Below are 14,073 nucleotides of genomic sequence, written 5' to 3'. Positions count from 1 at the left end.
TTATTGTTTTAGAAATTTTTCCAGACTGACCATCTGGTACTTTGTAATTTTGCTGCCGCTTGCAAACGAGACAAGTGTTTGTGGGGTTCTTGAAGATCTACGTGTATATACTTCTTGGACATTTATATTTGTGTTTCGTTGTTGTTACTAGCGCCATTTATATCTTTGTCTTGTGTCATCATATTTATATATATATATATATATATATATTTGTCCAGTTTGTTTATTAGTTCACTGTGTTTGTCCCCAATTGTAAAGCGCTGTTGGTGCTATATAAATAAATGATTATATATATATCTATAGAGCCGCAGTTTCAATACCTCCACTAGATGGCAGTGTTTGTTCAATGAATAGAAGATTAACTTTCTACCTGCTTGACTACTACAAGGAACGTGAGACATCAACGGGACAGCTGTAAAACCGAGTGTCAGCTACACACTTTGCAGGTTTGATGTCTGTCTGTCTCTCAGCACAGTCCTTTAACAAAGTTTAAGGAAGCAGCAGGATATGAGAAACAGCAGTGGTTTATAGAAGTAAATTTATCAAGCTATGGATTTCAAAAAGTTGAGATGTTGTTTATAGCAATCTATCGGATTCTAATTATCATTTCTTTAGTACATTCTACAAAATGATAGAATCTGATTGGTTGCTATAGGCAACATCTCCACTTTTTCAAACCTGCAGCTTGATAAATTTAGCCCATACTTGCCAACTCTCCCCGAATGCCTGGGAGACTCCCAAATTCCGGGTAGGTCTCCCGGACTCCCAGAAGAGCTGACAATTCTCCCGCATCTGCCCACTTCCTAGTGAATTGGGCAGATTTGAAGCCTCCATGATGCAGTTCTCTGGGAATCGCATAAAGTCAGTCCGCGATAATTATCAGGTCGCTATTCGGTAGCTAGCACTTGCCTAATACTAGGTGCCGGGTCTTGTGATTATGCTGTGCCGTGTATGTGGCTGTCTAGACGATGCTGACGATTTTAGCGCTGTAAACCGTTTAGAGCAGCTGAAATGCTGTTTAGAGATTTTAGACTAATTTCCAATCCAATTGTGGGGGGTTCCGCCGTCCGAATAGGTATTGCTCGGGCGTTGTTTGTGAGGCTAAAGAAGTTTAGACCTCCACTTATGCTCATGGTGTCTGGAGCTAATAATATCTATGTCCGGCCACGTTGGCTGCTACTAATATTAATTTGACATGTATTACACTCAAATGTTTCTCTTTTATGCTTAAAAGATTACTTCAAAAATAAAAAGTAGATCAACATTGCTTTAATGCTGCATTTTAATAAACATTGAGTATACCCCAATCAGAGATCATTAAAAAGAAAACACTAGGCAATAATGGTCTTCTTGTGTGATCCGGAGAGTGACTTGTAGGAGAAAACACGAATAGTGTGTCACACAATCTATTTTATACAAATTGTATGATTGGGCAGGGGAAGAAAGCATCAAAAAGAAAAGCAATATATTTACAATAAATGGAAACCCAGCGTCCTCTCCTGTGAGGCAGATATACAGATGGCAGCATCAAATACCTTTTTGAATTAATAATTGGTTCTTCTTGTTATATATAATATTCTTTAATATACATGTGTATCTTACACAAAGAAACGGTTGTTCCTTAACGGCATTTAGTTTTTTTGTATTTTGCTTTTTATCTTTTTCTACAAGTTGTCATCACAAAAATGTACACCAGAAGGTATATGTATGAAGTTTATATGCACCTGTATGTACCTATGCATGGCCGCACATGATCGATGGATGCCAAGACTTACTATGAACAAAACATTTCTATGTTTGCTTTAACATATGACATCATTACTTTTCAAGTTATTTCCTATAGGTCAGAACTCTGCCGTGTAAGCCAAGGGGCTCACAAGTAGCATTCCCAGGCATATCCTATTGGTTATACAATACAGCACTTCAGATTAAACTCATTCATCTCTCTTAACAATAAAAGCCTTATCTAATCAACACAGAATCGGGTATAGAACATCCCCTAGAACACATCTGTCTGAAGAACATGCCAGTAGGAACATTCCACCGGTGCTTTCCTGCACATCTCCTGCCAGTGCGCTTTGCCAGCTTCTGAGGTCCCAGCCCCAATCAGCACACGTCCAAGAATACGAGCACGGTTGTAAATTCGGCCCTGGGATGGAAGCACAAAATGAGATGTTATTATATTTTAAAGAATTTGTAAAACCATCAATATCAATTGGTTAAGCAGCCATTAATATATATTAATATTAATGGCTGCTTAACCAATAAATATTAATTAATATTGTATTGTTATTAAAAGTTATTTATATAACACTTACATATTATGAAACACTTTATATAGTCCCTGCTCCATTGGGACGTACAATCTATATTCTCTACCACCATACTTGCCAACACATTGGATCTCCCCTCATGAATTGTGTCATCGTGGCCCCGTTGCTTACGTACAGGTGGATACAGGGTAAGGATAATGCAACTTGCTGTGAATTGCATAATTAAGAGCTACCCCAACTCGATTCACTAGGGAAGTGGACAAGATGTGGGAGGGTGCTCTCGTGGGAGTACTCCTAGAAATTCGGGAGTCTCCCGGACATTATGGGAGAGTAGGCAAATATACCTACCACACAGACACACACATTACAGTTAATTTTTGTCAGAAGCCAATTAACCTACCAGTATGTCTTCTGCCTCACAGCACTGGGGTCATGAGTTCGATTCCCGACGATGGCCTTATTTGTGTGGAGTTTGTATGTTCTCCCCGTGTTTGCGTGGGTTTCCTCAGGGTGCTCCGGTTTCCTCCCACACTCCAAAAACATACTGGTAGGTTAATTGGCTGCTATTAAATTGACCATTTTCTGTGTGTGTATTAGGCAATGATGATGATGATGACTGTGGGAGAAAACTTTAGCATCCATGCAAGGACATGGAGAACATACAAACTCCACATAGACAGAGCCCTGGCTTGAATCAAACCCTTGACCCAAGTGCTATGAAGTGAAAATGGCAGAATGAGCGGTTTCAATTTCAATTTCCTAATGTTTATCAGCAATGTAAGCAGAATAAGTGCATGACTACAGGTCTCAGTTGAGGTAGCCTTTAAAGGATAATTATTTTCCTAAGGAGCTCTTCCCCCTAGCTGGATAACTAGTGATAACGTTTTCTAACAGCTACTGAAAGCAAAAATGTCAGAAACTGCTGAAGCTCCATAATATATTGAAAAACCGTTTAAACAACATGGGAATCACTAGTTTCTCCACACAGCATTATAACTTCCATACTGCACAGTGATGTCTTCTACCTGAAGGCCTCAGAAAGGACCCTATCATCATTACAAACCACATTATAGCAAACTGACAAACTCTATAGGAACAAACTACTGAGGATTTCCTGCTGGAGCTATAGCCACATTTTCTCAAGCACACTCAAAACATCTGTGACATGTACACAAGGGGCTGATCCCGCTCACCAGTCACTCTGACACACAGTTTTACACAGGCTACACAGATGTTTGGACACACACCCCTAACAGTTTTTACACTCTCATTATCACTAAGGGAGGTTCATCTATGGTGCTCTCAGGCTCACCTCTAAACATTTAACACACATGTGTCATACTTGCCTACTTTTGGCAAGTTGTATCCGGGAGAGGGGCGTGTCTAGAGGGCGGGAGGGGGCGAATCGCGTCATTTTAGGCCCGCAATTGCGGGATGCGGAAGACTTGCCAGCACTCCCGGGCAAGCTGGCATTTCTCCCGCATCTTGGATTTCACAGAGAATCGCGTCATTTGTCATTTGACGCGATTCTCGGTGAATCACGCCATTTTAGAGGGCAGGAGGGGGTGGGGTGAGGCCAATCGCGTCATTTTGGCACCGCAATGTTAATTACAGTTTTGCGGGGGGCGGGCCAAAATGAAGCGATTGGCCTTGTCACGCCTCCTCCCGCTCTCCAGTCACGCCCCCAACTCCCGGGAGTTGGCAAGTATACTATTTTATCTCTATTCCTTCTGTGTCACCTTGTTTGTCTCCCTTCCCCTTTAGGTTGTAAACTGTGAGGAGCAGGGCTCTCTTCCCTTCTGTCTCCCTCTTCTCATAACAAAAATGTAACCGCAAATTAAACACATATGCAGCACTACAATCATTTACAGTACAAGTAAACTACAATCTTTGTAAACAAAAAACAAGTTAAGAAACTGTAAAAATATGTTAAGTATTTATTATATCCTTTACATAGGGGGCATTCGGATGTATAGCAAAGTTTAATGGTATTAATGAAAGCACCTTGTTTAGAAAAACGTGTTTTACAATATTACAAACCTTTTTAAAACTCATAATGATTTTTTAAATAAACAAAAAAACATCCAAATAACTAATAATAGGGTTAAGCTGGTAACAATGTAATTTTAAATGCTATCATCATCATCATCATCATCATCATCAACATTTATTTATATAGCGCCAGCAAATTCCGTAGCGCTTTACAATTGGGATGCTATGTGAATAATAACAACCAATGATGAGACATTATTGTTTTATAATTGCCATTCTTGAAAACGTACATAAGCGCTGCATAAACACACTAAGCATTATTTATATTTTTGACCAAATTTTCACATTTTTACAGAAATGAGCATTGATCAGCACTTCAAGATGGTGACGTCTATGGTGTACAACATTTTAATGTGCTAGGAGGACACAGATGCACACTTCCACACACAAAATGAATTACGGAGGGACATTTGTGCATGTTCAGAAATTTTACCTAAAGTGTACATAGAGACAAGACTTGGAACACACAAGTTGAAGCTAACTGATCAGATGGTTCTGATGGTGAAGTAAAAAAAGCAGCTTGCAAATAAGTTAGGCTCATGTGTAAATATGGCAATACTACCATAAATTCAACATGTGACCATTAGCCTGTCCCAAATAAATCAAATAAATTAAAGCACCACTAAACCTAAAATACAAGTTACCTTATATTAAAGCTGCATTACCTAAAATGCTGAACACATTTGTTGACCACGTTAAATTTGCTGCAGAAGGCAGGGTGTGAGGAGAAGAACCAATCATCACCATCATCATCACCATTTATTTATATATCGCCACTGATTCCGCAGCACTGTAAAGAGAACTCACTCACATCATTCCCTGCCCCATTGGAGCTTACAGTCTAAATTCCCTAACACACACACAGACAGAGAGAGAGAGACTAGGGTCAATTTTGATAGCAACCAATTAACCTACCAGTATGTTTTTGGAGTGTGGGAGGAAACCGGAGCACCCGGAGGAAACCCACGCAAACACAGGGAGAACATACAAACTCCACACAGATAAGGCCATGGTCGGGAATTGAATTCATGACTCCAGCACTGTGAGGCAGAAGTGCTAACCACTTAGCCACCGTGCTCCCCAAATCAGAAGTCATAATATCCATCATTGTGTCTTCTGATTTTCCTCTCTTTTGTTTCCTTTACACAGTCCTGGTTTTCAGCCGGTGCTATGAGAGGAACAACAGAGCTCCGGGAAAAATTTGATAGGCTCTCCCAGCAGTCCAGGATGCTGGGGGAAGGAAAAAATGAAGGAGTGTGGAGGAGAGCAGATAATAGGAGCTGTCTGGGGAAAAAGCGGCAGCAGCCATCTTGGGAGTGTGTGGAGAAGCTGCAGAAGGAAAAGTGTGTGGCGGACGTGGCCAGCCAGTGAGGAGGGTTAGAGAGCCTGATCACTTCGCAGCTTGGTGAGTATGTACAGGCTGTGGTAATGTTTTACATCAGACCTGTGACTGAGCCTCTATATGAACTCCTTCTGTGGGCATACAAAGCTAGCCCCTGGCCCGAGAGAGTCTTTTGGTCTGAGTGAACCACAGATGAGCAGCCTCTTTGGTGACATATAAGTGTGGTCATTCATCTTAACCTATGTACACATGCTGCAAAAGACTTACAGTGTAATCTCCTTTTATTCATGATTGGGGCTGATACAGATTCAGTTAACTGTAACAAAGAATGACACTGACAAGTTTATTAACTGCTATTTCATTTGTGGATACGTGTGGAAGTAATCACTGGAGCTATGCACTAAAGACTTTCACATAACCCGGGTTACGCAACAAGTGCAACAACAGGGCCCCCTTAACAACATTATGGGCCCCCGGGCAAAGCAGTGCACCGGGGCCCATATATATATACATATATATATATATATATATATATATATATATATATATTTATTTATATATGCTTCGTGGTTGCCCCATTGGTTGCTCTAATGTCTACATTGTGTCACATCTTGCTGCAGTTTTACTACATTAAAAGTCCACATGTCTAAATTTATCTAAAATTGTAAGAAAATTTTGAAAAGTTGTCAGCCCTTGTTCTAATTTTATTGTTGTTTTGAAGCCCATCTTGTATCCAGACTTCAGTCTGTGGAACTCTACCTCTGGCACTTTTACCTTTGCAGTCTGGCTGGGCCAAGATGCAAAATGTAGACTTAACCTCATGTGTCAATCTCCCATTGTCCCATAGATTGTAAGCTTGCGAGCAGGGCCTTTTCACCTCTTTGTCTGTTTTACCCAGTTTGTTTATTAGTTTACTGTGTTTGTCCCCAATTGTAAATCGCTACGGAATATGTTGGCGCTATATAAATAAATGATGATGATGATGATGATGGCTTTGTTTCTGGACTCTTTCAAAGATGCGAGATATTCGGGTGGCCAGAAGAACATTGTACAAGAACCTGTCCCTGGCCAAACCTTAACTTACCTTATTCTCCGATGAGATCCTCTTCACTCTTCTTCCAAGTCACTGCAGCGCGAAAAAACAGCTTTACAGCAGGCAGCAGGGGACTCCTCCGTGCTGCGCTCCGCAATGGATGTCGGGCGGGCGTGATGATGTCACGCCCGACATGCACTGCGAGCGCCGCACGGAGCAGGAGACCAGGGAGGGAGCCGGATAGCCAGCTGACCGCAAGTATTTTCTTCTTCTTTTTTTTGCAGGATTTTTTTTAGCGCTGCCTCTGACGGGCCCCCGGGCACCTGCCCATTGTGCCCAATGGAAGAGACGGCCCTGTGCACCAATAGTACACAACGTAATGCATATATTGAGGTGTTATTTGCTCTAGATCGCCAGAGTGAAAGAACTGTTTAAAAGTGATTGCTTTTATTGATATCCTTTGCTCAGGTTGATTATCTGTGAAGAGGAGGTGGTCAATGGTTATACATGCACATCAGTGCACAGGAGTCAATGTAGTTCCTACTGACCTGGAAAAGGTAGTCTAGCAACCCACCATGTGAAGCTATTTTAATATGTTAGTAAGCGTTGGCAACAACTGAGATTAGAATTACATGGTATAATGGAGAGGGTTCGGAAATTGACCCTATTATAATCATAATAGGTATGTGTCATAGAGAACAAAAAGAAATGTCCCTGGCATAGATGTATTTCGCTTAAGGTCTCATGAGGGCTTTGAAATCAGAGACATAAATTATAGCTGCTTCTGATGGAAGGAGCTGGGCAGATCAGGATATCACTGTCTGAGTGCAGGCACTGTATTATGTCCCATGCAAAAACAACATTCCACACAGCAGGGTGAGAAATTTAAATTAGCTTGCAGGGCCCCAGTAGGGAGGCATTGGCGGTTTAGTGGGTGACCGCTCTTTCCCCTTTAAGGCAGCCTGTTTCTACACATCCTCAAAGTGACATTTTTAGTTTTGTTGGCATGCACATTGCCATCTCAGCCCACAAATTCATAAATGGTCACAAAAAGGAGCTTCACAGAGGCACTCTCCAAATGTAGAACAGATGGGTGCACCCATATATGGGAACAGTGGATAAATAGGTGCATTTGCTCAAAAATATATGCATTTTGTGACCATAATTTTGCAGCTTGGTAAATAATGCTGTTTGTTCTCTGATGCCACCTGTAATCACTCTCCCCTCACTCCACTGTTACACCTGCATTACCACTTTTCTTACATCTTCAAACATATTGACTAATTCCTGATGTTTCTCCCTCTTCATGCAGGGCCCAGAGTATCTCTGGGATAGAGTATAACTACCTACTAGCTACAGCTACTTTGTGTTGGGGGTAACTATTAAGTAACAGTGGGAGCTATGGGCCTAAATATAATGTCCTTCAGTTTTCGTACAAACTACTATCTACCAGCAGCAGGTAAGGTTTTACCAATTTTAAAAACACTTATGTGGGCAAAGGACAAAACAGAGGGCATTGTTGTCGTTTGTATCATTGGTAGAGGATCCAATTGTGTATCAATTGCACCATAGCATTTCTTGAATTACTCTAGTATTTGGGGGCCTGTAGTTCCAAATGAATAGATTCAGGCTATTATTTTAAGCACACATTTCAGAAAATGTCTTAATACCATAAAAATAAATTTCCAATCAGATGGGAAAGATAAATGTGGTGAACTGGTTTGTGGCTCTAAGGACTGGATAGAGGAAAACACTGGGAATAGTTTAATCAATTATAAAACTGTTTAGTTAAAAAGGCAATAAAACATTGTTATTTTTATTTATACATTTAGAATTGTTTTGCATCTGTTTGAGAATAAGTGCATCCCGTATTCTGAAATAGTACCTAACCACACTGCACAATAAACAGATACAATATAAATAATCATCTGTTACATGCATTAAGTGCATCATCTTTATAGTGTATTTTACAATTATATTTTTACATATTTGCATGATATCTTAGAGATCTTCTGGGCAGCTATAAATATTCATGAGCATTAATGAGAGTGTGAACATTGCAAGCACTGTGCTCCCAATAAATGTTCTGTTACATTAATCTTCCAGCTTTCTGTACACTGGCCTTTGCATAAAGGAGACTATGACCATATTAGCTAATTTAAATAATACCTAGGATATTGATGATACTATTTTCGTAGAGTAATATTTCATGAATGGCCTGTATGGTGATACCTGAACATTGCTATTCAACTTTGAATTAGGCTGCACTATTATTGTTAGATTTTGTAAAATATAGCATGAGAGATGCACTTTAAACTTGCCTCATAAATGACTAAACTAACAAAAATTCTGTTCTTTTAATCTCCTCCTCCACAAAGACAGCAATAAAATGGCACATAAATAATAAACATATTGTACTGTTATTATCTTATATCTCTATTAGGTTTACAGAAATTAAAGTATTTTGTCTCTTTTCTGCTTCTTGCATCTCACCTGCATCACCAAGAATTCTAGATGCAGACTTTGACTCTGCACAGACTCCAGAGGGACATCAAATAGAAATGGGGCATTCCACACAGGACTGGACCCTGAAACTGCCCGCGTCTCCTTCATATCCATTACCTGGCTCTCTCGGATCAGCCGGATGCTGACAAAGTGGTCTAGATTTTGGGCGGAATGGCAAAATAAATTAATTGGGAAATTGAAAATAATAATAATACTAATTATTATTATTATTCAGTATATAGTTGCTCTGTTTAGCAATCTGGTAAACTTGTACATCTGGCTGTTACAGTGATAAAAAGCAATCATTTTCACATATTGCATAAAACCTTATTTAAATGACCACGGTGTAAGGGAATATAATACATCCATTGGTAAACGTGTCAAATTGTTTTGCTCAGCAAAGTGTCACTAAGCTGTGAGCAGGTAACCTGCAGTCCCCACAGCAGTGGCCAAGGCCACAGGAATGTCTCGTTACCATGTGAGGCTCTAAAGGTAAATGATTAATGAATCTTCAGGAAATCATACACAGGACCAGAGCAAAAAGTTTACAGGCCCACATCATTTTGTTTTTTAATAAAAAGATATAAACAATATATGGAATTATATACCTTAGGGCTGAACAAATCCCAGGAGCCAGGTAGCCCCATCAACTAAACATGACTACTGGCATACATATGTCCCCTGTTAAAATCACTTAGCACATTGTACAGGTATAATGTATTCAAGTTTATATATGTATGGGAATTAAACAGTATGGCTATTACAGATACTTGATGGTCCATATGACTGGAAACAAAATACAGGCCAGTTCACAGTGTCACAATGTAAGACAGAACAATAGAGTTTCCTTCAAAAGCTATCACGAGATAACGCCAAGCAAACATTATAACTATATTCAAACACGTACCCATCCATCAGACTGGATATTTCCTCTAGCCAGGCCCATAATGCCTCTTCACCAGCGCCCTCTAGCGGCCCTACCTTGAGGTACTTCCACCCCACCACCATGGTTGAAGTCAATGTTCTTTTCTCATTTTATCACCCCTCAACCAGCCCCTTCTATCCCATCCCCTCTCACCTAATGTCTGCCTCCACCTCACCCACCTCTTCAACCTTTTCCTCTCCACAGGCATCTTCTTTCAGACAGGCCCATGTTTCTTCCATTCTCAAGAATCACTCTCTTGATCCCACCTCACTGTCAAACTACCACGCAATTTATTTCTCCCCATCACTTCAAAAATACTTCAGGGGCTCGTCTACTCCCGCCTTGCCAACTCGCTTTCTGACATCTTCTTTCTTGACCCTTTCCAATCTGCTTCTGTCTCTCCCCTCCACAGAAACCACCTTTACCAATGATCTTCTTGCCGCTAAATCCAAGTGTATTGTACAAACAGACTTTTTATATTATTTTCTGATTTGAGTATACACTGGATTTTTCGTGCCTTAAGCTACATGCTGAGCAAATTTTCAATGTTCCTGCCTTGGATAATTTATTCCAATGAGCAATAAACATCCACTATTTATATGCATTTATAACATTCTGCATGAACTATTTTCTTGCATCCACAGTCGGTACTGCATTCACTATGCTATCAAGTAGTGTATGCCTGTCCTTTAGAGTGAGCAATAAACCATACTTTTAAGTGTGCTAAAGTTGTGCTCATTGTGTAGTGAAATGCAATAGACCATGTGTGCATTGTGAATGAGTCCAAGGCAGATAATCATAAAAGACTACAGTTAACATAGGCTGATAGCGTAGAACTGGTGTAAGTGGTTATATATTACCCATTTACCACTTTCAAAAGGCAAGTATAGTTGCTTGTAACTGGGAGATTTCATACTTCAATTCTTTAAGGACATAGTATTGAAAAAAGATGATTTCACCTACTACCGTTCCCACAAGGCCCAAAGTGTGTCCATTTGCAGCCTAACCAGGTAAAGGGTGGTTTTGTCCGTACAGCTGAAGATCCAAGGACACTGCTATGTTGTGTAGTAATATTGGCGATGAGTCCATATGGATATTTATAAACAGTAAAGTAACAGATCTGATTTAATACATGCTGCCTCCAGTGGTTTCATTGTAAATTAAATTTACCATAACTATTCTTATGAATAATCTATATGAAATACAAAAATTGCCAAAATGATCTGCGGCGGATGTGTATCATGATGTACATGTTCTTACTGGGTGGCGTCTCACCTGGAGCTCCTGGAATACGGGTTCGTTTAATCAGATTCTCTGCCTTCTGCACCATCACTTTGATACGACTGGCTAATGCCTGATGCTGCAGGAGGATCAATATCTGCCCAGGAGTCTTGGCTGTGGATGTTGGAGGAGAGAAGACATCCATAGTGCTCAGACTCTACAGAGAAAGAGGTTACAGGCTGTGATTATAACAAGTTACAGCAAATTATAATAAGGTCACCTCTAAAATGTGACCTAATCAACTTAATATATAGTTTATCTAAACATAATGGAGCATGTAAATTAAGTCCATACACCTTAATCTACTGTCCCTGACAGTGAATGATACTAGGAGAATCCTGAATGCTGCATTATATCCCAAATAGCGTAGGCTTCTTGTTAGAGAAGGTACAGTACACATCAGGAACAAATGCCTGTGTCACACCCCAATTTTATTATAGCCGGACGCCCAATAAAATAGGCATATCTCTTTTGCCCATGGAAGATTGAGACTGTACGATGAGAAATAGGACTGTTGGTCCTTGTTTCACCCCTCAGCATTTAGGAGTCTATTTCTTATCATTGTGCCATATTGAAGATTTTCTATCACTGCTTACTGCATGTGCACCTGAGCTGGAAGACCAGACTTGGTGAGGTAAATATGCTAATATGCTAATAACCATTTAATACCTACCTTCATTAATTATCACTCACAAAGGGCAAGCTCTAGTTTAAACCCAGCCCTTTTTCAATTTCTGCTCAATTTGCTCTGATAGACACATTATTATACAGGGACTTATGATATAATCATATCAAGAAACATTTTTCACAAAGTCTCAGTTAAGATAATATGTATTCTTATTAACAATAGTTATTGTCAATAACATATTGTGACGATTTTGTACTATTGTTATTTTCCCTTAATATTCAGGAATAACAATGTATATTGTATGTAACCTTGTAATGTAATCTCAACGTGTGCTTTGTTAAATGACATGAGTCTGCACCTATGCAAGTGTCAATAATCTTTTGAAACTAGCCAGGCCTGGGGAGATAAGCATCTCCGAAAAGTTTGAAGCCACAAAGTTATAAACGAACTAGCCACTCAAACGAGCAGAGGTGAGAACTCAGGCCCTGTGAACATTCCAGATCTCAGGACATCAATAACTCACTTCAGAATGCTCTATGTCATTTTGGGAATCAATCTGACCTAATTGAAAATGTAATTCGTAAGGTGGGGGTGAAGAGTGTGTAATAAGGGTTTAAAATCTTCTGCTTTAGACATTACATTGTGCATTTTCATGAGGGATTCTATCAAGACTGAAATGTTCCATATTTCTCAATTGTGTTCCCTCACACACACTAAGGGCTAGATTTACTAAACTGCGGGTTTGAAAAAGTGGAGATGTTGCCTATAGCAACCAATCAGATTCTAGCTGTCATTTTGTAGAATGTACTAAATAAATGACAGAGAGAATCTGATTGGTTGCTATAGGCAACATCTCCACTTTTTCAAACCCGCCATTTAGTAAATCTAGCCCAAAGTCTTTACTAGTAAGTAGTGACTCTGGTTTTATTTCCTATTTTATTTATGAAACTTATTTGTACAACTTATTGTGTGTCTTGTTATAAACTTTTTTGTAACTAAGCCTTGGAAACATTTTTTCAGATTAAATAAATTTAATCTAGTGTGTTCTATGATTCTTTGTGAATTTAGGAAGCCCAGGGAGACTCATGCTACATGTGTATGTGATTTAAGCGTGAAACATTAATAAGTGGTTTTGGTGAACGTATGGACACCATAATAAATCCTATGTGGTGGCAGAACATTGCTAAGTGACTAAGATGACACCAGTCACGGCCAGCTGTTCAGATTGCTGTATCTGGGACAGGCCGGGCATTCGTGACACACATATAATAACACAGTGTAGAAAGTGTGCTAAGTTAATGTGGTATATTATTTATTTTTTATTAAGTAATTAAGTTATGTGTATGTTTATGTAAGTGTGGAAAAGTGAAATAAGGTATGTAAGTGAAATATCAGTATGTCATCTTAATGTATGTGTGTCTATATGTATATGTTAATAGAGAGAGTGTGAGGGTGCACATGAGGGAAAGAAAGTGTGCACGTGATAGTGAGCACAAGATGGAGGACAGACCGCATAGTTGGGGATAAAGACAAAGCAGTCTAAATAGCAGAGAGTAACATATTGTAGGTAATAGAGAAGTTCGTTCAGTACAGTGTAGTTAGCAGTATTCAGCAGATAGTAAACAGTATACAATATTGCACACAGTATCCCATAATATCTCTTTTGTCTAGCAGGGGGAGGGGAATGTCCACACACATTTGCAAGACTCCCAGATGGGTTATGTACATCATGCATTGCAGCAGCCGTTACACATTGACCACATTCCACCTATCTCACATGAAAACTTTTACCATTTATAAAACAGGCATTATTTATCTCACACAGGAACCTTTGTGTCCAATCATGGTGATAATATACACATTGTATGTCACATCGCTGCCACATTAACTTCAGTGAATGGATACCCACAAAAGGCTATTCCATTTGTAAGGGGAGGAGCAAAGCATTTCACAGGATGTTGGCTCATAGCATTTGATATCTACAGGCGGTTTCTCAGAGATGAACCTGTTTTTCTAGCTATTGTGTTAGAGTAT

At 39.6% G+C, this 14,073-nt stretch overlaps 1 protein-coding gene across 2 annotated transcripts in view; it reads right to left on the bottom strand.

The window, feature by feature from the left end:
- Positions 1 to 1,254: 1,254 nt before the first annotated feature.
- LOC142152027 (synaptotagmin-4-like) overlaps positions 1,255 to 14,073 on the bottom strand; it is a 79,615-nt gene continuing 66,796 nt past the window's right edge. For both annotated transcript variants that reach the window (XM_075208226.1, XM_075208225.1), the window contains exons 3-5: positions 11,406 to 11,568; positions 9,194 to 9,360; positions 1,255 to 2,149 (exon numbers count right to left, since the gene is read on the bottom strand). In XM_075208226.1, the coding sequence (XP_075064327.1) occupies positions 2,000 to 2,149; positions 9,194 to 9,360; positions 11,406 to 11,568 (480 nt within the window). In that variant the 3' untranslated portion in view covers positions 1,255 to 1,999. The remainder of the gene's footprint in view (positions 2,150 to 9,193; positions 9,361 to 11,405; positions 11,569 to 14,073) is intronic.

This window comes from Mixophyes fleayi, chromosome 4, assembly GCF_038048845.1.
Source record: "Mixophyes fleayi isolate aMixFle1 chromosome 4, aMixFle1.hap1, whole genome shotgun sequence".
Lineage (NCBI taxonomy): Eukaryota > Metazoa > Chordata > Amphibia > Anura > Limnodynastidae > Mixophyes > Mixophyes fleayi.
Note: the sequence above shows the minus strand (reverse complement) of the source record. Positions and strands in the feature narration are given on the sequence as shown.